General features: G+C 41.6%; 1 protein-coding gene across 5 annotated transcripts in view; it reads left to right on the forward strand.

Annotated features, from left to right (window-relative positions):
- The first annotated feature begins 224 nt into the window (after window positions 1–224).
- Window positions 225–23,714, forward strand: part of PPP1R12C (protein phosphatase 1 regulatory subunit 12C) — a 69,460-nt gene continuing 45,970 nt past the window's right edge. For 3 of the 5 annotated variants that reach the window (XM_075605471.1, XM_075605473.1, XM_075605476.1), the window contains exon 1: window positions 225–644. In XM_075605471.1, the coding sequence (XP_075461586.1) occupies window positions 324–644 (321 nt within the window). In that variant the 5' untranslated portion in view covers window positions 225–323. The remainder of the gene's footprint in view (window positions 645–23,714) is intronic. The other 2 variants (XM_075605474.1, XM_075605472.1) reach the window with 2 other exon arrangements.

Below are 23,714 nucleotides of genomic sequence, written 5' to 3' on the forward strand. Positions count from 1 at the left end.
ATGAACCCCTGATATCTATTATTATCAAAGTAAGAATTATCGCCCTAAATTAAAATTGGTTTATTATGCACAACACGCTAATCTCATTCAGGGAGATTTCAGGGACCAACCAGGCATCACCAACATGCACACAGCGCCGGAACTACAAATCCCGGCATGCCGAGCGGGGTGCCAGGGTAGCGCGAGAGTCCCGCGCCTTCATGACGCAGAGGGCAGAAGGCGCGCGACAGGAATCAAGACGTAAAGGGCGGAGGAGGAGGCGGAGGCTTCTCAGGCGGCGGTGGTATCAGCAGCAAGAGAAGGGAGGCAGAGATAAACACAACATGGCGGAAGGAGCCGCTGCCGCTGTACAAGCCAAGGAGAGGCGGCGGGAGCAGCTCCGACAGTGGACTCGGTCCTGCACCAACCAGGAGGCTGCCGAGCCCCGGTGGCAGCGTCGGAGGAGGCGGACTCGGGCCGGGGAGGGGGAGCGGGGCTGGCAGGGGGACGAGGATGGGCGCTCCGTGCGCTTCGAGCGGGCGGCGGAGTTCCTGGCGGCCTGCGCTGGGGGGGACCTGCTGGAGGCCGAGGAGATGCTGCGGGGGGAGGCGGGGAAGGAGGTCATTGACAGCACTAATACGGACGGCATCAGCGCCCTGCACCAGGTAGGAGGCTGAAGTGGGGCGGATGGAGAGGGTTTCCTAGCAACGGGCGCCTTACGTCAGAGACGGTGACCTGTCACACTCATGATGTCATAGGCCATGGTGGTGGGTGCCTGCCGTGACGTCACGGTAATGCTGTCACCACATCTGAGAGGTGTGACGGCCTCCACCTGTGTGTGTTGGTAGGAAAGTGGGTCTTATTTTGAGGTAGTGGTGCCCATCCCCAGGCATGTTGGGATTGTGGCATTAAAATATGGTTTGGCATCACAACATTATTTAAAGGAATTCCAAAAAGCAAATCCCATTTCTGTGTTCTGAGCTCTAATGTTGTTGTTTTATTCCCCAATGTCAAATGTTGCACGGTGATGGACTATGGCCGCGTACAACTTTGGTATAAGGTTGGCCACCACTGTTCTTGCATATCTAGGGGGCAACTTGTGACTTCCACTCACTGCACAAATCTGCCAAAGAACTGTTTCTGGAATGGACAGGTGACTGATCACTGAAAAGTTGGTGTCCATCAGCTGGGGTGGCCAACCACAAAGTGGATCTGTCACAGAACTAGGCAGTTTAATCATTTTGTCTCTGGAGTGACGAGACCTATGACTCCAAAAAGGAACTGTCAGCAGTACACGAAGGATATAAATGTCAGCAGTAAAATAGGCAACTTAAGGTAACCAAAGGGCCACATGCTGCCCACAGATCTCTCAAGATCCTTTCCAGAATCGCAGGTAAAAATGATACATTTTCTGGCAGAAAGACATAAGCACATACTTTCTAAGAATATTGACCATTCCGTACAAAATAAAATGCTATAAACCTCAACCTTCCTGCTCTGTATGTCTCTCCTAATGAGTAAGAGCATAATTATAGGACTAAAGGCTATGACCAAACCATGTCTCTTGTTGAACCCAAAACTGCAGAGGATGCAAGTTGTCACCTCAAACACCTTTTGTCAGCATTACACCTAGGATTACCAATTTGTTTGTGGTCAAAAATGACATGGAGCTTTGTCTTCCTGAAACTGTTGAGAAATGGGTTTCATAATGTTACGTCATCTACTTTGGATTAATTTTTTTAATGATTACTTGTCATAGTTATCAGGTGATGCAGACTGACGTGCCAGGATAGGTTTAACACCGGTCAATATTCCAGCTCTCCCCACCCTAACATTAATTATGGTTCATGGTTCATTCTATTTTATTACAGTTGTAGTTATAATATAACCAGCACAATACTTTACTAGTAATTTTGCACTATTACCTTGGCTTATTTTTCTAAAAATAGGAAAAAAAGAGCTTGTAATATCTAGTACGCAAACATTATCACTGACAAGTTTCTTAGAAGAATGGCGGTGCCAGCTAGCCAGGCTCGGGTATTCCTGTTTGATCTTTCCCATTGTTCAGCTATTATCAGACCACAGGTATAAGGCCACTGATGTTATCTATTCAAAATAATTGTATGTACTGCTGGTATTTAATCAAAGAGGAGGAGGACACGGTGCATTGAAGCACCCCCGCCCCCTTCCCCCCCTCCTTTCAGCCCCCCCCCCCCCCCCCCGGTTGGGTTTTAATGATAACACAGCTTCAGCACTGGTGCTGGTGACTCAATCGGTGGCTCAGTTGTGATTGAGCCACCTATGCTGAAGCTGGGCTATCCTTAGAAACTGAACTGTTGGTGGGTCATGAGGTCTGCAAAGCAATGTGTTGCAGACCCCTCCTGCTATCAAATAGTTGTAACCTCTTCAGTCCTGGGAATGATAGGAACTGTTTGCAGGTCCACCAAGTACAGAGCAAGCTAATGTTATCAAGAAAAAGTGAGGATTCTTCGACCCCCGCCTAGTTGGATGTAAAGTGTAGAGGACCTATTGACTGCTCATTTCCCGATCCTGTTTAATCATCTTAGAGCAACTGAAAATAACTGAGCACAGTGTTTAACCCTTTACTGCCTGAGAGATCTGATCTGTTTTTGTCAGACAAGGCTTATAATAAATATTGTGTGGTTTACTGTGATTGTTCCATAGTGTTGAGCAACTGGCACCTTCATTCAACTTGGTCATTCCAAACATGAGGGTTGCAGTTGGTGTGACCTACATCAGTATGTAAAAATTGCATGCAAGCAATGCTTTTGGCTCTATCACTCTTTGTAATTGTTGCTTGTGTGTGTGTGTGTGTGTGTGTGTGTGTGTGTGTGTGTGTGTGTGTACAGAACAAGGCTATGTATCCGGCAACAAACCTGTTCAGATTCCTGGTGCACCTCATTCCCTTAACTTCATTAATCCATCAGTCCCTGAACGTGCGAGCAGAACTCTAAATGCACTAAAGCCCTTTATGATGTGCAATACACTCGGATCACATTTTAGATGGCTACCTGTGTGACCTTTTTCTGTTTTTTTTTTGTTTGTTTTTCCAATCTTTTGTATTAGGCAGATATAAAATGTAGTTACATAGTAGATGAGGTTGAAAAAAGACTTCCGTCCATCAAGTTCAACCTATGCTAAATTTAGACAACAGATACTTTATCCTATATCTATACTTATTGATCCAGAGGAAGACAAACAAAAAACCCCATAAAGGGGAAAAATTAATTCCTTCCTGACTCCAAGAATTGGCAATCGGATTAATCCCTGGATCAACATCCTTCCCATGTATACTTATTTGGTATATCCCTGTATACCTTTCCCATCTAAAAAGATGTCCAACCTTTTTTTTGAACAAACCTATTGTATCTGCCATCACAGTCTCCATGGGTAATGAATTCCACATTTTAACTGCCCTTACTGTAAAGAACCCTTTCCTTTGTTGCTGGTGAAATTTCCTTTCCTCCAACCTTAAGGGATGGCCCCGAGTCCTTTGTACTGCCCGTAGGATGAATAGTTATTTTGAAAGCTCCTTGCATTGTCCCTGAATATATTTGTATATAGTTATATCCCCTCTTAGACGCCTCTTTTCTAATGTAAATAAATCTAATTTAGCTAGACTCTCCTCATAAGTTAGAATGTCCATCCCCTTTATTAATTTGGTGGCTCTTCTCTGCACTCTCTTTAGTTCCATAATGTCTTTTCTTAGGATTGGTGCCCAAAATTGTACTCCATATTCAAGTTTTGGTCTTACTAATGCTTTGTAAAGGGGCATAATTATGTTTACTTCCCTTCCATCCATTGCCCGTTTGATGCAAGATAAGATCTTGTTTGCCTTTGCAGCTACTGCATGACATTGGGCACTATTGCTAAGCCTGCTGTCTACAAGCACTCCTAAATCCTTCTCCATCAAGGATTCCCCCAATATATCTCCATTTAATTTGTAAGTCGCCTTTTTATTCTTGTATCCCAAATGCATAATCTTACATTTATCTGTATTAAACCTCATCTGCCATTTACCTGCCCACGTTTCCAGTCTCTCCAAGTCCTTCTGAAGAGAAATTACATCCTGCTCTGATTCTATTACCTTACACAATTTAGTATCATCAGCAAAGATGGAGACTTTGTACATACAGGGGACAATATACATAGCCTAATACAGAAACATTTTTGTATTTTTTGAAGGGGAAAGATGGCAAAACCTGTTGCCAGAGGCAGATGACCTACCGAAAACGGAGAGGCCAAGAAAAAGAGGGGGGGGGGGAGAAAGAGGGGGGAAAAGGGGGCAGGTGGTGGGGTGTGTCTACCCTGGTTGCTGATATCCATTTTGGACGGACTCCTATGAAGTACTGGTTGTCACCCGCTTCCTCATCCGCATTGTATTACTTCATTTATTCTGTTTTTTTAGCTTACTCATGGAGGGGGGAACACTTTCTTCCAGGAGGTCGCAACCTCACATCTCGCCGCTGTGAGGATGAAGGAGATTAATTTCCTCACTGGGCGGTCAATTTCTTTCATTGGCCTGGCCAGTAGGAAGGTCAGTGGGTCAATAGGTAAGTCGAGGCTAGTAACCTCTTTTAATAAAATTTGGACCATATCCCAATACTTCTTAATTTCCGGACACGACCACCAGATGTAGGCCATGTCACCCTTTTGTCCACAGCCTCTCCAACATAGATCAGATGCCAGAGGGTAGATTTGTTTTAGCCTCACTGGAGTGAGGTACCAGTAGAAAATTATTTTGTAAATATTTTCTTTGGTTGTGGTGCATATGGAAGTTCCTGAGGCTACTTCCCAAATACCCTCCCAATCCTCTCTATTGATATTTATATTCAGGTCCGCGGCCCATTTTTGCATTTAGTCATGAGTTGGAGGGTCCGCTGATATTTCCAATTCTGTATAAAATCTTTGATATTAGCCCTTTTGGTGAGAGCTATCTCTACATAGTCTCTCGAACTTAGTGAGAGGGGGAAATTCTGGATTCGGGGATATTGTCTGGGCAAAATGTCTAATTTGGAGATATTTGAATGTATCCAATTGTGATATATCGTATTTAGTACTTAAATTTTGGTAGTTCAAGAGTTTCCCTAGGCTCAGAATGTCTCCGATCGCCCTGATCCCTTTCGATTTAAATTGATTGTATAATTTAGAAACGCATCCGGGGGGGGAGGGGAATTTGGGGTTATTAAAAATTGGTGTAAATTGTGAGCTGGGGGACGCGTCTGTACTTAATCTTGGCTTTCAGCCAGATCTCCCAGGTATGGCTCATCGCTCCCAGTTTGAATTTGTTAAGGTGCATATCTCCTCTATCCAGGCTCTAAATCACTGCTGCGTTTTCATGCCCATAGCAGGGTACAGTAGTTAGACACATGGAGACATTCTATGGTTCTAACCTCTGAGATGGGGGGGGGGGGGAACAGGGGAGGGGGGTGAGGAGCAGGGGAGGGGGGTGGGGAAATAGGGGGGGGGGGTTTATGGTCCCTTTTCTGTAGGTGCTGCACGGAGCTCTATGGCTGCTGCTTCCCAGTTCAGCTGCTGGCCACGCCCCCGCCCCCCCCCCTTTTCTGTGCTTTTACTGGCCCTCTGTTCCTTTTGGTTTGTTTGATAGCTCGTGTATTTTTGTGTAAATTAATTTTCACACGGCATTGGGTTGTTGCCCATTTATGTAACCTTGTTTGGTAATGCATAAATGTAAAAAATATCGCAAGCATGTTTAGAAGCTATTTCAGCTCTTGGCTATAAACATGAAGGTGCCAAATATAATTTAAGCAGTTATTTTCAGGTTTTTATTTTCCTTCCTCCCCACCGCCAGTATGTTATGTTACTGCTCTCTTCACATTTGATGTTGCTCATCTCATAGTATGCTGTAGGGTACATTGAGTCTTTGATATAGTAGTGTTAATAGTAAGGGATTAATAATGTCATGGGAAACTGGAGGTACATTCAGTGACTGACTTGGCAAAAATGTGACATTTGTGGTGTCATCTGAGGTGACAAAATCAGACTAACTTTAGCAAATATAAAATAATATGAATAGTATGTGTGAGAGGTCTATTTAAGAAATCTGAGACATTAAAAATTGTCTTGTTGTTAACTGAATGCTGTCTGGATCTCTGAGAGGAAAACACACTTGAGCTGGCTGTTTTAGGAAAAGTAGCGTTTTTGTGGATGTCTGCATACAGAGCAGCTGCTCGAGATAGACCAGACAGGTTTTTTTTTTGTTTTTTTTCATTTAATGTTTTATTTTTACAATTTCATTGGAAACAATGGTGTATAATAAGATCAAAAAGTAAAAAGAATCTTGTGTAGTTTTTTTTTTTTTTTGCAGTGCCCATCTAACAATCAAACAAAATAAAATTGTATTCACTTTTACTGTAATGTTGGCATCATATTTATTTTCATTTCAGTCCGTTACTGTTATGGAAAGACAAAACAGTCCTACCAATACATCTAATTTGTAAAAGCTGGTCCATGTCGTCATTTTATTTAGGCTGTTGGGTGATTGTGATGTAGACTGTACATATAATAATCAGGATGTCTGTTTGAATTACCTTGTCGTCTGACAAGGCTAATAAGTTACATACATTGGGCAAATTAAGTCAGTGGGTCCTGAGACACCACAGCAGAAGTTGATCCTTTTAATTCCTTGTACAAATATCAATCTCATTTTAGCAGTGTACTTTCTGCTTTATATTGCAATGCTGAGTATAACCAGGAACACTTCGGCCCTCTTGCAGACTTAATACCTGGGGAGAAATGCTTATTCTGTGAGTACTTTTCTGGGTTAGATGCGAGTGGGACTTTCCACCAAATTGACATGACAGGCCCCAAGGAGATCTGCTTTACAGTATGTCAATAATTCTATTTAATGTTTTTAAGGATGCCAAGCTTCATCAGACTCTTTAAGCATTTGTAAATAACAGCAACGATGCAGTGGGCAACATGGTCATTTTACTAGTTGGTGGGAGTGGTAAAAAAAAAATGGTGTGTGTGCCGAGCACGTGCATTTTAAGTGAAACTTCTTTGTCTTTTGTCACAGAAATTGTATTTGTGATGGTGATGTTTTCAGTTACAAATCAAAACACAATTTTGGTGCCAAAACGCAAAGAAATTTGACTTGGAACGCGTGTTGTAGCTATTTTCCCTTCTATATTTATACTGTGAATTCAGAGTGTGTCTGTGGGGGGTCTCTGTGCCCTGCTGCTGGTGCGCAGGAGGCTTGTGCGCATGCGCGGCGAGCTCAGGTGGTCTGTGTGTGCAGAGCACAGGATGCCAACACCAGGCAGTGTTTTTGTGCGCATGCGAGACGGCACACACCTATTACTACTGTGATGTCACTCGTGTTACGTTTTTCGTTATAACGCAAGGATTTTTTCCCCATGAAAACCCTGTAGGCGCCAGCAAAGAAGTTTCACTTAAAAAAACTTCCCTTGTTCAACGGTCAATACTTTAAAATTAAGGAAGATAAATATCAATAATTGAATGTAATTTTTCTTACTGAACATATTTTTCACGCAATTGTTTGCAATTTTTGTTTTCAGTATCCATCGTTTTCAAGGAATAATCAACTGACATTAGGTTTATATCTTTACAAACTAAAGTAACGAAAAAGGAATGTACGTGTCTGATTTATGCATAGGAAGCGCTGCACCTTTAAGAGTCCACTGGAGGCAGGACAGGAAGTATTTTGAAGCCTCTTCTAAGATCTGCAGATCAAGTTATAGGTCTCAGGAACAGGAAATGCTGCATTAAAGATGGTGGGTGTGTGTGTGTGTGTGTGTGTGTGTGTGTGTGTGTGTGTGTGTGTGTTACTGCTTAGAGTAGATATGGTAGTGGAGAGGAGTGAAACCGTTTGGTTAGCAGTAGATTGCTCACAGTATTTGGATGTTGTCCGTGTACATGACATTGTCTGCAAAAAAGCTTACACTGAACTGTTTTCACCCCTGTCCAGTGCACTTTTGAACTTCTCAGAACGTCAAATGATCTGGTACGCCATTTTTGCTCATTTGTAAGGAACGGTGAACAATGGGCTGCAAGTTAAACAGTCCTGTGCTACATACACTTTTTTTTTTTTTGTCTTTGTCTAGCAACTGTTTCACCAGGTTTCTTAAAATTAGGCTGCTAATGTATTCAGTACAATGCAGTGGGGATTGTAATTCTCCCCCTGCCCCCGCCATCACCTTGTTGTGTGTCCAGTGGTTTGTTAGAAATAAGTTCTGTGTTTTTGATTAGTTTCCTTGCTGAACATTCCACATGTATCAATTGGCAGGAGATAGAAGAAATCCAAACAGAAGGCTAAAACAACTTTTTGTTGTTGTTGTGAATACATGTTTGTATACGTGATAAGACACAATTGGCTATTTTCAAAAAAAGCAGGGCTGGAGATCAATAACATTCACCAGTCCCGATAGTCCATCTTCCTGTTTATACCCAAATGAACCTCCCTGGCTATAGCATTATACCAAACCAATTATTCTACACAGGCATTTTTGCCTCATACAGTGTTTAGCATGCCTTCCTGCTAAATAATGTGTCTGTTAAACTATATTTACTTCTTACAGTGTTGTACGTTATACTGATATAACATTAAAGAAGCAGACCCCACCCCCCACCCCCCCATATATTTGGCAATTTTTACTTTTACATGGTCAGAATGGGGATTCTTGGAAACTGAATTATGTTACACCTAGCTCTGGGGAAATCTCCCTGTTTCTGAGATTTAACTTTATTAGTGCCACTAAATTTTAAAGATGGTCACCTGGGTTGTCCAATAGGAAGCAGACATGTTATGCTCTGATGACATTGCGGCTTCCTATTGTCCCCCTAGAGAGTGAGGCTTGTGGATGGCGCCCATATTGATTTCCCAAAAAGGACCAGAAACATTGGCCACATGAGAAGGTAAATATCTTGGGAACCGAAGGGTCCCTGGAACTACAAAATAGTATGGTTCAGCACACAAGATCCCTCTGATTCTATTAAAAAAAAAAAATAGAATGAAAAGTAGTCAGGATTTTCATGCTTGAATTACAGTAAGTGCTATATAACTAACGTCTTTATTCGCTTTTTAAATGTGTTGAACAGGCTAAGAGATAAAAACAGGAACACATTCCTCTGAACAGGGCTACTGAGTACAACTAGAACCAGGGGCACTTTTTAAAGTGTGTGTGTGTGTGTGTCTAGATCCTTGAGTTGATCCAGTGCAGGACCTTGAACACCAGTTCCACCTACAGAGGCAGTCCAGTCCTCACCCTTATCTTCTACCCGTTCATAGATTTTCATTCTGAACATATGATAAAATGCAACCACAGTTATTACATATTCAGACAGCCAGAACACCATCAGCTTCTCTTTTATATAGGTCTCCAACTCCTCTCTTCTCTCTCCCCCCCTTCCCCCCCCCCCCCCCCCGCTTGAAAATATTCATCAAGCTCCCACAATCTTTCAGACAAGACAGAAAACCTCCTAGACCAGGGGTAAACAACTCCAGTCCTCAAGGGCCCACCAACAGGTCTGGTTTTAATGATATTTTCTGCTTTGGCACAGACTGAGCCACCTGTGCTGCAGCAGGGACATCCTTAAAACATGTCCTGTTGGTGGCCCTTGAGGACTGGAGTTGCCCACCTGTGTCGGAGACCTAGAAGATAACGGATCTTTCTTTGCTTACATCACAAGCACCTCTCATACCTATTCTTCAAACCAGTGAAAAAGTTGCTCTTCCCGGTCAGTGTATGGCCCTCCTCCGAAAAGGTTTCCGGAATTGCCAGAATTGACTTGTTCTTTCCTGGAAAACCTCCATGGTTAAACCTTGAATAATTTTTTTTTTTTTTTTACTCGAATCAATCATGTTACCTTAGGGCGGCCACTCTTACTCCAATTTGAAAAACAGGCACCAAAGCATTACTGACAATAGCATGACCAGTCAAGATTACAAGCAATTTTCACAGTTTTTTAATCTCCCTTTTTGTAAATGCTATGAGTATTTTGGGGTGTTTTCTATTGTTGCGGCTGCCATTAGTGTTGGTTGACTTCCATTTAACCGAATGGCCAGTAATGTTAGCTGTCGCTTTTTAGTACATGAGGCCACACCACTTTTTTTCAATAAACAGTTTTGTGCTTCAGCCCTGTAGCTTTACGAATTGTGACCTATGTAGATTGGTTGGTTTGTTTTCTTTCATTTGTGGCCCTTTAAATAACAACTAAAGCCCAAGTTGCAAAACCTATTTTCAGTTATGTATTTACTGCAACAAACAATGGCAAAAAGGGGAGCAATTTGTATTATCGGGATAGTTTATTCTTTAAATTGAGTACCGGTAACTATAAGTGCAAGTTGTTTCTGTGCACCATACTTGACACTCTGGGTTGTGCGTTTCTTCACAGTTTGATCAATATGGCAAATGGGATCCCAAACGCTTACTGCAAGAGCCTTACTATTCACCCTCACACATCACAGAAAATAAATTAGAAACATGACTGTAATTATTGCAGGATGGAAATCCTAATGGGGGCTGACGATTTAGCTGCAATAGGAGGGACTGGTGCTTTGTCATGCTCCCTGTACTTCGTCAGTTATACCATAAAATTACATTTTCTGTAATTACCCCTGCAAAGCCAGTCATTTCCATGTCTCTTGCATGCCATTGTAGATAACAGTAATCACTATTGCACCCTATGCTCAAGATTGCAAATTGGGTCGGTCGCTGCTTTTCTGCCCCACATCTCTTGTTGTTCTTTATGCCTTATCTGTTTTGAACAACCCGCAATTATTGAAGGGTGCTGCATTGTGTAATTTTACCAAATGCTGCTAGTTTTTGTTTTGTTTCCCTTACAAAGCCCCAGTAAAAGTACCGTAAGCGTTTTGCCCACCAACCACTTGTTGTGAATTTATCAGCATAAAATGAGATATTCTGACTGCATATAGGTGGAAGCTTTGTGTCATCCGTTACAACAATGTTCAATTTAATCCCACTTTATTCCGCCGATGCTTGCAGAACATTGCAATAGATCAGTGGTGCTCAAGTCCATTTCCCAAGACACCCCCCCCACCCCAAACAGGTCAGGGCTTCATGATATCCCTGCTTCAGCACAGGTAGGTGGCTTAATCAGTAGTTTAGTGGAAGATTGCACCGTGCTGAAGCTGGAATATCCTTAACCTGTTAGGGGGGGAGGAGGTGGGAGGTTGTCTTGGGGTCTGAAGTTAAGCACCACTGCCCTAGATGGTTAATTACGAACAAGATGAATTAAAGAGCTGACTCGGCATGTACATTAGGGAATAAAACAAATAGCGCATACTTCGAGCTTTACAGTAATGCGTCTTCATAGTTTTGCATATTTGCAAAATGTCCAACCCCACAGCATGATCTGGTTTTGGATGTATTGTAGCAGTGTTACAACATATTGATGCAGGGCAGCACCCACTCTTTGAGAGGTTACTTGGTAAATTGCAATGTCCTTGATTAATAGTTTAATGTCCACCCAAGTTAATGGTTAGTAGTAATCGAATGTTGGTATTGCACTAATTTCTATGGTAGGAAATCACCAGCTTTCCAGGTAGGACAGTGCAGGAATTTCAGCACTGAACCGAGTAGTGGAGCAAGGGGGTCTATTCATCATAGCAGATAACGGCATTTGATCTGACCATGCAATTTAATATTTGACATTGTCTCTAATGCTGGGGGATTCACTAAGCGCCGGTTGGTACAGGATATTGCACTGCGATTCAGCGTTAACGGCCATTGACTTAAATGAAGTTAACACCGTGAGGCTGTGATTACCCCCTCCTCCCCCGCATTGTGTTTAGTGACCCTCCTCTTTAGTACTATGCACCTCTTCACCCTGTGTCAAGAGTTGTTATAAATAATTGATATGCCTGTTTGTTTTAATAAAAAATGTCTTGCTTTTTCTCTTTCTAAACATAAAAATCCCCAGGTATTTGGTACTTGCACATTAACACAAATTAGGGGTGATACAGACTGGCTAAATAACTGTGGTCATTGTGGGGGAGATCATGCCAAAATGGCTCTGAGACCAGCTAATGGGACTATGAAACCAGCACAGGGTCATATTCCCATTGCTTATGTGAAATTGCTTGGCAGGTATGTTCTTGTGTATGAGCCTCATTTGTTTTCAATGTCTCCTGAGCAGCTGTTTAGTTTTACAAACATGGTTACTGCAGAAGTAAGTTTGCGTGAAAGGTAAAAGATGTTTACTTAATAGATTTCAAAAGTTTTTTAACACCTTACAAAAAATGCATTAGAGAAAAGTTGACGTGCGTGGGTTGAATAGTTCTGAGCATAATTAATTGTTTTCAGATTGTGGCAGTACTGGATTTGTGGAGGGAGGGGTACATTATTTTGTACTTGTAATAAAAGGTGTGAGAAGTGCAGTAATCCCTGTCCTTGGCAGACTTTCTTTTTGTTTTTAATTCAACCTTTTTCAAGCATTGTTTTGCCAGATTTATGTTCCTCTGTTTCTCCTTTTATTTATTTTTTCTGTGTTTTTAGCTTCATTTCTTAACCTACTCTCTGCGGTGCTGCTTCCCGTACCATCCCCCCACTCCTCTCCCTCTGAACTCTTGCTGACTTAAACGCTCTGCCTTGGTTTAGATCCCATAAACTGATTAGTAATTTTTCTTTCTGAAATGTAACTGGAATGTGCAATGCTGTCTTTTAGAAGCAGGTTCAAATTGATGAGTGTGATGATAAGAGCAACAAATTGTTAGTAAGTCCTACAGAAAAATTAAAATATTGTTTGACTTTTAAAGTGCCAATTGAGGCGACTCAAAAACTTTTGTACAAAATACATTTGCATTCCTGTTTTCAACCTGATCCCAAATACTTACGATTGATTTGTAATAATAAATAAATAATGATTACAATGTTGGTCTGCTACACTTATCTGCTCACCATGAAAAAGGTAAAAAAAAAAAAAAATTATATATATATATATATATATATATATATATATATATATATATATATATATATATATATATATATATATATATATATATATATATATATATATATATATATATATATATATATATATATATATATATAATTTTTTTTTTTTTTTATTTTTTACCCTTGTAATCATTATTTTTTATTATTACAAATCAATCGTAAGTATTTGGGATCAGGTTGAAAACAGGAATGCAAATGTATTTTGTACAAAAGTTTTTGAGTCGCCTCAATTGGCACTTTAAAAGTCAAACAATATTTTAATTTTTCTGTAGGACTTACTAACAATTTGTGTGTATATCTATCTATCTATCTATCTATCATTTCCATGGCAAAGTTCCTTTGCTGCTGTTTTGCGCAATCTGGTCTTTTTTTTTTTTTTTTTTTTTTTTTTTTAACTTCTGTTGTCGCATTCTGGACAGGTCAGTTGCTGAAAATGTGCCTCCCTTTGAGGTTAAGCCATAATGTCCCCTGATGACCTACCAGGTATATCGTACTAAAAATGATAGTTTTTTAGGAGGCACCTGAGCGGTGAACGGAAGTGTATCCCGTTCCACCACTGTTTTTCACGCCAATGGGTACTGGACGCGACCACAAGATGGCTACACCAAGCACATGATTGCGATCCCAGAAAGCCTTGGTGGCAGCGCAAGAGTTAAATTGGCTTCTTCCATTACTCACTAAAGAATCATCAATCCCCACACCCAAACTTGCATGATTTTAACTTCTATAATGTTGTTATTTTGCCTCCTCAGCATGTGCCGCTTTTTTTTTTTTTTTTAAAGTTACAAATCAGAATGTTTCATATAGATGTACGTTCAACCTATGCTAAATTTAGACAATAGATACTTTATCCTATATCTATACTTATTCATCCAGAGGAAGGCATGATCCAGTGTCATATCCAATGATATCTCGTAAGGGGAAGAAAAAAATTCCTTCCTGGCTCAAAGAATTGGCAGTTGGATTAATCCCTGGATCAACATCCTTCCCATTTGTTGTTTTTTTTTTTAAGCTCTCAAATATATTGTATCTGCCATTAGTCTCCATGGATAACGAATTCCACATTTGAACTGGACAGAACCCTTTCCTTTTTTTGCTGGTGAAATCTCCTTTCCTCCAACCTTAAGACTACGTACGGCCCGCTATCTGCGCTACACTCGCGGCTGGTGGCTTGTTCAGCTCTGATCCCCGGTCTGCAGGGGGAAAGAGGGGGAGCGTGGCAGGGGCGCAGCCATGACATCATCCGGCAGATTCCCCTCATTGGCTGAACCGCCAAGGGGCATGGCCACCGCGCTCGTCGCCAGTATTGAGCTCAATTTTTATTCAGGAAAAACTGTCCGAAGCGTGGCGGCCACCCCTTGTAGTGGGCCCGGCCCCATTGAGGGGTGGCTCTTGTCCCTGCAGCGCCCGCCATTGCGGGCACTGCAGCAGGCAGCGGGGACCTGGTCTAAGGGATGGCCCGAGTCCTTTATACTGCCCGTGGGATGAATAGTTATTTTGAGAGCTCCTTGAACTGTCCGCCGAATATATTCGTATATAGTTATCATATCCCCTCCTTGGCGCCTCTTTTCTAATGTAAATAAATCTAAATTAGCTAGCCTCTCTCATAAATTAGATTGTCCATCCCCTTTATTAATTTGGTGGCTCTTCTCTGCACTCTCTCTAGTTCCATAATGTCTTTTCTAAGGCATGGTGCCCAAAATTGTACTCCATATTCAAGGCGCCTCTTTTCTAATGTAAATAAATCTAAATTAGCTAGAATCTCTCATAAATTAGATTGTCCATCCCCTTTATTAATTTGGTGGCTCTTCTCTGCACTCTCTCTAGTTCCATAATGTCTTTTCTAAGGCATGGTGCCCAAAATTGTACTCCATATTCAAGGTCTTACTAATGCTTTATAAAGGGGCATAATTATGTTTACTTCCCTTCCATCCATTGCACGTTTAATGGAAGATGATCTTGTTTGCCTTTGCAGCTACTGCATGACATTGGGCACTGTTATTAAGCCTGCTGTCTACAAGCACTCCTAAATCCTATTTCATCAAGGATTCTCCTAATTTATCCCCATTTAAGTTGTAAGTTGCCTGTTTGTTCTTGTTTCCCAAATGCATAACCTTACATTTATCTGTATTAAACCTCATCTGCCATTTACCTGCCCAAGTTTCCTGTGTTCTTATTCTCTAGCTTCTCACGTTACAATGGTAACCTTAGAGCAGGGGTGGCCAACTTCAGTCCTCAAGGGCCATCAACAAGTCAGGCTTTCAGGATATCCCTACTCCAGCACAGGAGGTTCACTCAGAGCCACATGTGCTGAAAACCTGACCTGTTGGTGGCCATTGAGGACTGGACCTGGCCACCCCTGCTTTATGCTGCACTGGACTCAGTGGAGTGGTCTATTTTAACAACCACTTAATATTTCAAATCCTTTGATCTCCCAAACTCAACATCGCTGTTGTCATAGTAACAGCTGATGGCAGTGAAATAATAAACCGATGAATACTCGGCAATAAAGTAAAGATTTGGAGAATTTTTAAGTTCGAAATTGGTGCTGCAGGTTGTTTGTGTTTAACTTCATTTTAAGTTTATTTTTAATTTTTTTTGTGTTTGTGGAGACCGCTGCTTTAACTCATCCCTGATCACTGCCACTTGTTGCTTCTGCATTCTGGTCATTTTGTAATATTGGCTATTGTGCTTTTGAGTCACAATTTTGAAATGCTTCAAAATTCAGTGTTCACATTGAAGCAAAACAAGCTTTTCAGAAGATTTTAACCAGTGAAACCATTATTTCATCGGTGATTACATCTAACTGCTGTTATATACAGCGTGCGGCCGCGCGTGCCTATGCGAACGCGCGTGCACATGCCGCATGCATTTCATGTTTATAGTGTGTGTGTGTGTGTGTGTGTGTGTGTGTGTGTGTGTGTGTGTGTGTGTGTGTGTGTGTGCAAGCGCGCGTCCTAAGCAAGATTTTTTTTTTTTTAAAGAAAATACAAGTTTCATAAATATTTTTTTTTTTTTTTTTGATCCGCAATCATTGACACGCACACATATGCACACATTTCAGAGCCGGTAGCGGCGCGAAAAGATGAATTTCTTCATCTTCGCTGCCGTCTGTCGGCTCCCCGCTCCCTGCCGTGCGCGCGCACGGCCCTTCTATAGAAAGACTGACTGTCAGCCAACTAAAATTCCGCACTATAGAACGTGCCTAAGGAAGCAGGTTGGTTTTAAAAAAATGTTTTAACTCTGTTTGGAACTGATGTTCCTTTACCCAGTGTATTACTGTCACCAGAGTTTTCATAGGTTGTTTTTAACTTTTGTTCTGTTATTGGTCCTGTCTGAATTTGTACCACATAATTAATGGTTAGAATGCCCAGGGAAAATACTGCTCCTCTGTTAGCTGGTTGGGCATATAACTGAAAAAAGACCCCTCATATCATATTAATGGTTTCGTGTGGTTCAGTTTTTTTCCCCCTCTTGTAACTGCCGAATTTCAGTGCTATGCAAAACAGATCCTATGAGCACCTTGTGTACTTCTCCCCCCCCCCCCTTTGATAGTAGATAAACATGTCAGTTAACAATATGTTTTTATATCCTTATAATACGTTTACAAATGTATCTGTAGGAGTGTACATTTGTTTTTTTAGCAAAGAAACATCTGTCCCTTTGTGCTGATATTGGAATGTTTAATACAGGCGTACCCCGGTTTAAGGACACTCACTTTAAGTACAATCGCCAGTAAGAACTTATCGCCCAATAGGCAAACGGCAGCTCACGCATGCGCCTGTCAGCACGTCCTGAACAGCAATACCGGCTCCCAACCTGTACCGAAGCTGTGCGCAAGCAGGGAGACTATAGAGCCTGTTACAAATGCGTTATTTACATCAGTTATGCACGTATATGACGATTGCCATAAAGTACATGCATCGATAAGTGGAAAAAAGGTAGTGCTTCACTTTAACTACATTTTCGCTTTACATACATGCTCTGGACCCATTGCGTACGTTAATGCGGGGTATGCCTGTAAACCACCACAAAGGGGTAACATAACATGCAAAAACAAGTTTAGCAGTAGGATAATTCGGCCATAACCTCGATGCAAGTGATGGGCCACATGGTTGACTGTGGAAAGAATGTAGAGGGGGCCTCGCAAAGCTTCGATGAGGGGTATTGGATCTCATTTGATAACTGCAGACAATAGCAGTTAACACCAGATCGAGCTTTCATATCCTTTATCGAAGCTTTGTGAATCCTGGTGCAAGAGAAATACATTAACTCAAATTGCTGATTTGTGTCATAGAAGAACATAAAGAGAGCTGCAAATTGGTCAGGAAACGTGCTGAATCAGACTAAGTGTAAATGAGGATATAGCAACTATGACCAATTCACCGTCTAGTTCTACCACAAATGTCATCTATCTTAAACCGTAGCAGCTAAATGTCAGTGTAACGCTAAGGCTAAGGCCCCGGTCACGGCGCTCTAATGCGCGCCCGCGCTTTTGGCTGGGCGTTCCGGCGATTCCCCGGTCTGCAGCTCACTGCAGGAGCAGAGACCGGGGGGGGCGTGGCGGAGGAGTGACGGGGGCGCGGCCATGACGTCACCCGGCAGGTTCGCCCTCATTGGCTGAACTGCCGGGGGGCGCGCCTAGCCGCTCGACGCGAGTTCCTGCTCTCAATACTATTGAGAGCAGGAGTAGCTCTCGCACGAGCGCTGCGGCCCCCCCTCGCAGCGGGTCCGGCGCCATTGCGGGGAGGGCTCTCGTGAGCGCAGCGTCCGCCACAGCGGACGCTGTAGCAGGCAGCGGGGGCAAGGCCTAATGAACATGGCAACCTCTCTAATTTCTAACAGTGTAGGGCTAATGTACTTTAGTTCAACTTATGTCAACTTTTTTTTTTTTGGTTCATCGCTTCCTATTGGCCCATGCCACACGGGCCCTTTTAAATATGCCGGAGATACCGGCAGCACCTACAGAGGTAATTATCTCAGGAAATTGGGTCCCTGTAGCAGAAATGAACACAGTTCAGCTCTATACAGGCATACCCCGGTTTAAGGACACTCACTTTAAGTACACTCGCGACTAAGTACATATCGCTCAATAGGCAAACGGCAGCTCGCGCATGCGCCTGTCAGCACGTCCTGAACAGCAATACCGGCACCCTACCTGTACGGAAGCTGTGCGCAAGCGGGGAGACTATAGAGCCTGTTACACATGCGTTATTTACATCAGTTATGCACGTATATGATGATTGCAGCACAGTACATGCATCGATAAGTGAGGAAAAGGTAGTGCTTCACTTTAAGTACATTTTCGCTTTACATACATGCTCCGGTCCCATTGCGTACGTTAATGCGGGGTATGCCTGTAGATAGCCTGCTTCCCACTGTTCGGGAACATTATCTCTTATCTCCTTTCAATTATTGGATCCAGAGGGATTTGGCTCATTTTGTTTATCCCTCCAGTCAAGATCTGAGTTGGAAGGAGAATGTGACCAAAGTCATCATAAGTAGTCCCTGCAGCGTGCACTCATTGTGAGCGGAAAAAGGGATAATGGATGGGCATGGATATTGGCATCTCATTCCCATCCATTATCCCTTTTTCCCTCTCACAATGAGTGCATGCTGCAGGGACTACTTGCGATCACTTTGGTCACATTCTCGTGTTTTGGATTGCTAATTATTTCCCTTTGCACTTTTTTTTTTTTTTTTTTGTGACTATATGTGTAAATTGGTTGAGCGGTTCTGTCAGTGTTGTAGTAGCAAGATCTGAGTTGTGAAATATGGAGGGGTAGAAGAGGGACCTGCCCTGTATTGTTCGCGATCTGTGCAAAATGGGTTTAAGGTCTGCTTGTGGACCCAATATGCTGACCAGCGCTCCTAATGTCTCCTGTGCAATTACCATTAGTCATTCTGAGCTTGCAGAAGACCTGAATAGCAATCACAGCTCAAGATCAACTTTCATGATTCAAGATCAATTATCAAATCCATTGGTGTCTGGAAAGAAGGTGCACCCAAAACAGCTATTGACACGCTCCTATTCAATAAGCTGTGAACAACTTCCCCTTAGTCACGAAGATGTCTGCCCTATTCAAATTGATTCAGTCAGTTTCTTGAGTTCGGTTGCAGTGTCAGCCCCTCGGCTCTGGGAAAGGAAGCCAGCCACTGAGCACCATCTTTATTTTGTTTGCTTCTCAGACATCTGATTTCTTAAACTCCTAGAGTCATGCCTGGAATGATAATAGGGTCACTATAGGCACCCTAGGGAAATAACTCATCTGAACATTCAAGAATCCCATAAGTGGATGTCAGTTTTCGGGGGGGCATGTATTTTGTAATGTGAACCAAAAGTGAGCGATTTTATACAGTATACCAAGTCCAATTTTGTAGTTTTTAGCCGAGATCACTGAGACACTTTATATAAGCACATAGCAAAAGTAAGTGAGCTTAACCTTCTGTCCCACTTATTTATTCTTTTAGTTTTAATGTTTGTACGCCCTTCAGTATGAGGCAGATTCAAGTTGAACATAAAACTTGTTAGGCCCAACAAGATAAACAAAAAGATATGCGCATAAATTACATTTCCATTGCTTGTTTCTTAATCACAATTACCTAAAAAAATCTACTTGCTATGCTAATAGGTGGGAAAGTTGTATTTTATTTTCCTGTTCTTACATCCATCTTATAAAAGATAAGTACTTGATCGGTTCTGACTGTGACCATAACATTCGCCTTGCTTGTTACAGTTCACACACATTGCAGTGCTGTTTTAATTCCCTTCTTTCTCTGCTATATGATGCATAATTTGAAGATTTTAAAGAAAGCAAGCCACTTGTTACTCCCAATTCCTCCTCAGACGTTGTAGTCCTTGGGTACCGATTTTTAGATCAGTAGCCCAAATGCAATCCTAAATGGCCACCTGCTCTTCAGATGTATTTATAATTTTTTAATTGGTTATAATTAGAATTTTGTTAATGAGGGGAAACTTGGCTGTTAATGACCCCCTGAGCACTGATCATGGGACCAACCGGGTTTGGTAACTTTAGATTGCCTCTGTGCCTTATTTAGCAGTGCTGCGCATCTGAAAAGACAAATCAAGAGAATTTAAATTCTAATTTGTATATGTATTTATTGTATTGTATTCCTCATTAACAAAAATCTTAACAAATGCCTTTGGTTGAGACTTTTTTAAAGCGGCATCCTGGCTGCTTTTTTTTATTTTTTAAAGTATGGCAACTTGGGGTACCCCAGAGTGGAACCGTGCCATTCTTAGCTCCGGGAACACCCTGTGGTCTTATGTGGGGGAATGCTGCTTTAAAAGCATAAAGAAGAAATTGCAACACAATTAGAAGAAATAAAAACCGCACATTGTTATTTTGTTTGTTGCAATTTTTTAAAGTGAGATTCTTCTAATTCCTTTTTTATAAAAAATTTTTTTATCTTGTCTGCGTTGTAATTTGTAATAAAAGGATGCTACCAGCACCCTAACTTAAGCCATGGCACGACGGGTGCTCAACTCCAGTTCTCAAGCCTCCCTAACAGGTCAGGTGTTCAGGGTATCCCAGCTCCAGCACAAGCCACTGATTGATCCACCTGTGCTGAAGCAGGGTTATCCACTCCCATGTAAAACTCTAATGATTATTCTTAAAAGGAAAACTGCACACTGGGGGTTAAGTATACAAGTAATTTATCACAAAAGAACAGTCCGTAGTCGCTTACATGCGAGTTAAAGTCGCGGGGTACCAGCGGCCATGTATTGCAAAAGTCAGATTTCGCTGTCAACAAACACGTTTTTGGATAAGGGCGCGCTAGAGTCCTGCCGTGTATCCAGACCAGATGTAATGACTTCCGTGGACTGCCGTCATCCCCACAAGATGAGCTCAAAAACCTCTGAAACATGCATTTACAATGGCTTAGATCACCAATGTGCATATTTTATGTATACTAATTGTATAACATTAAATGTGCGTTATGGGCTTTCTCCAAAAATTGGAAATGGAGGGTAAAATTGCAGATCCCGTGTTTATAATTAAACCCATAAATGGTTGCATTCGACATTGTCCAACTCTAATGCTTAGCCATTTCAGCTGTATGCATATTGTGCTTCAGAGAATTCACAGGAAGTGTTGTGATTTAGTGATGTTTTCTGTAGTTTCTTTAAGTCCTTGTATTGTAGGGGGTGTCGCAGAACACGGAACATAATTTGTTGCTCTACAAGAGTGTTACATTGTGCACTTCCTTAAATAATGCACACTGACCCAAGGTGCACGAGTATGTTATCTATCCTTAATATTCTCATAGCTATTGTTTGGAAAGGACATACGGTCTGTCATATACTATACCAATAAAACAAGCCTGTCTGAGTTATTTGAAGCAGCTGTGCCTGGGTTTCTCATCAGAGAGTGAAGGGGCCATGCTGCATGCAGAGTCCTTCTCTCCTTCCGACCTCTTCTTTTCCATTACTTCATTCTTTTGGCCGATTTATGGTTTCCTTCTCGGATCCCATCCCCACCCCCCATATTCTTGCACCTTTTTTATTTTTTTTAGAATGGACATTTTGCTGAACAGATATCAAACTGTGTATTATTGTTACAGGACTTTTTGTGTATCCTAAATAATTTGTCATCTGCTTAATGATAATCGTAAGGTACTTTTGGGGGAAAAAACTCCAACTAGCTGACACACTTAAGTTCTCCTCCATGGACAAGTCTGAAATATTTCAGTCAGAGCTGTTTCTTGCACTATGGAGTATATACTCAATATTAAATTGGCAACCTGCATGGGAATTAAAATCTTGTGGTATAAATAAAATAGTGTAAATTCAATGTCACCCTCTTTCTCATTTTCAGTATTCTCCTGGATTATAACTGCCTTTTTGTGAAGTTGCTATTTATTTGTGAAGTATGCCTTTTTGGCATTATGGTAATAGTTACAGCTAAATATTATTGTACCATATTCTATACTTGGGAGCATATACAGGCATACCCCGCTTTAAGTACACTCACTTTAAGTACACTCGCGAGTAAGTACATATCGCCCAATAGGCAAACGGCAGCTCACACATGCGCCTGTCATCACGTCCTGAACAGCAATACCGGCTCCCTACCTGTACCGAAGCTGTGTGCAAGCGGGGAGACTACAGAGCCTGTTACACATGTGTTATTTACATCAGTTATACACGTATATAACGATTGCAGTACAGTACATGCATCGATAAGTGGGAAAAGGTAGTGCTTCACTTTAAGTACATTTTCGCTTTACATACATGCTCCGGTCCCATTGCGTATGTTAATGCGGGGTATGCCTGTATTGTATTTCTTCAATGCCTACCACTAAAACCATTCCATGTTGTCCGCAACCTTCAATTTAAAAAGCATCCACCATTTGTTACATGGTTACATAGTAGATGAGGTTGAATAAAGACATATGTCCATCAAGTTCAACCAATACTAACTTTAGACAGATACTTTATCCTTTATCTGTACTTGCAGTATTTGCATTGATCCAGAGGAAGGCAAACACAAAACCCCAGTGACATATCTAATATCTCAGGGGAAACATTAATTCCTTCCTGACTCCAAATATTGGCAATCAGATTACTCCCTGGATAAACATCCTTCCCATGTTTACTTATTTGGTACCGTGTATCCCTGTATACCTCTTATTTTGTAAAAAGATATCCACACTTTTTTGAAGATATTTATTGTATTTGCCATCAGTCTCCATGGGTAATGAATTCCACATTTTTACTGCCCTTACTGTAAAGAACCCTTTCCTTTGTTGCTGGTGAAATCTCCTTTCCTCCAACCTTAAGGGATGGCCCCGAGTCCTTTGTACTGCCCTTGGGATGACTAGTTATTTTGAAAGCTCCTTGTATTGGCCTCGACTATATTTGTGTTTAGTTATCATATCCCCTCTTAAATGCCTCTTAATTTAGTTAGCCTCTCCTCATAAATTAGATTTATCTATCCACTTTATTAATTTGGTCTCTCTTCTCAACCTTTTATCTAGTTCCATACTGTCTTCTTTTTGTGTGTGTATATGTGGTGCCCAAAACACTCCATATTCACGGTGTGGTCTTACTAATGCTTTTATAGGGGCATAATTCTGTTAACTTCCTGTCCATCCATTACACATTTTTAATGCAAGATAAGATCTTGTTTGCCTTTGCAGCTACTGCATGACTTTGGGCACTATTGCTAAGCCTGCTGTCTACAAGTACTTCTAAATCCTTCTCCATCAAGGATTCTCCTAATTTATCCCCATTTAATTTGTAAATTGCCTGTTTATCCTTGCTTCCCAAATGCATAACCTTACATTTATCTGTATTTATCTGTATCATCTGCCATTTACCTGCCCAAGTTTCCAGTCTTTCAAAGTCCTTCTGGAGAGAAATTACATCCTGCTCTGAGATGGAAACTTTGCTCTCTCTGCCAACCTCCAGGTCATTAATAAACAAGTTAAAAAGCAGGGGTCCCAGTACCGATCCTTGAGGTACTCTACTCACAACTGTTGCCCAAACTAAAAAAGTTCCACTTGCAACAACTCTGTCTATCCTTCAACCATTTTTCAACCCAGGTGCAAATATTTTTTTGAGTCCAATTTCCTTTATTTTGTACACTAACCTCTTTTGTGTGGAACCGTATCAAAAGTCTTTGCAAAATGTAAGTAGACCACATCAACTGCATTAGGCTGTGCTTATAGTGCTGGCGACGGTGACGTCATGCTGCGGTCGCTGGAAAAATCAAATTGACTTGACTT

The sequence above is a fragment of the Ascaphus truei genome, chromosome 6 (assembly GCF_040206685.1).
Source record: "Ascaphus truei isolate aAscTru1 chromosome 6, aAscTru1.hap1, whole genome shotgun sequence".
Taxonomy (NCBI): domain Eukaryota; kingdom Metazoa; phylum Chordata; class Amphibia; order Anura; family Ascaphidae; genus Ascaphus; species Ascaphus truei.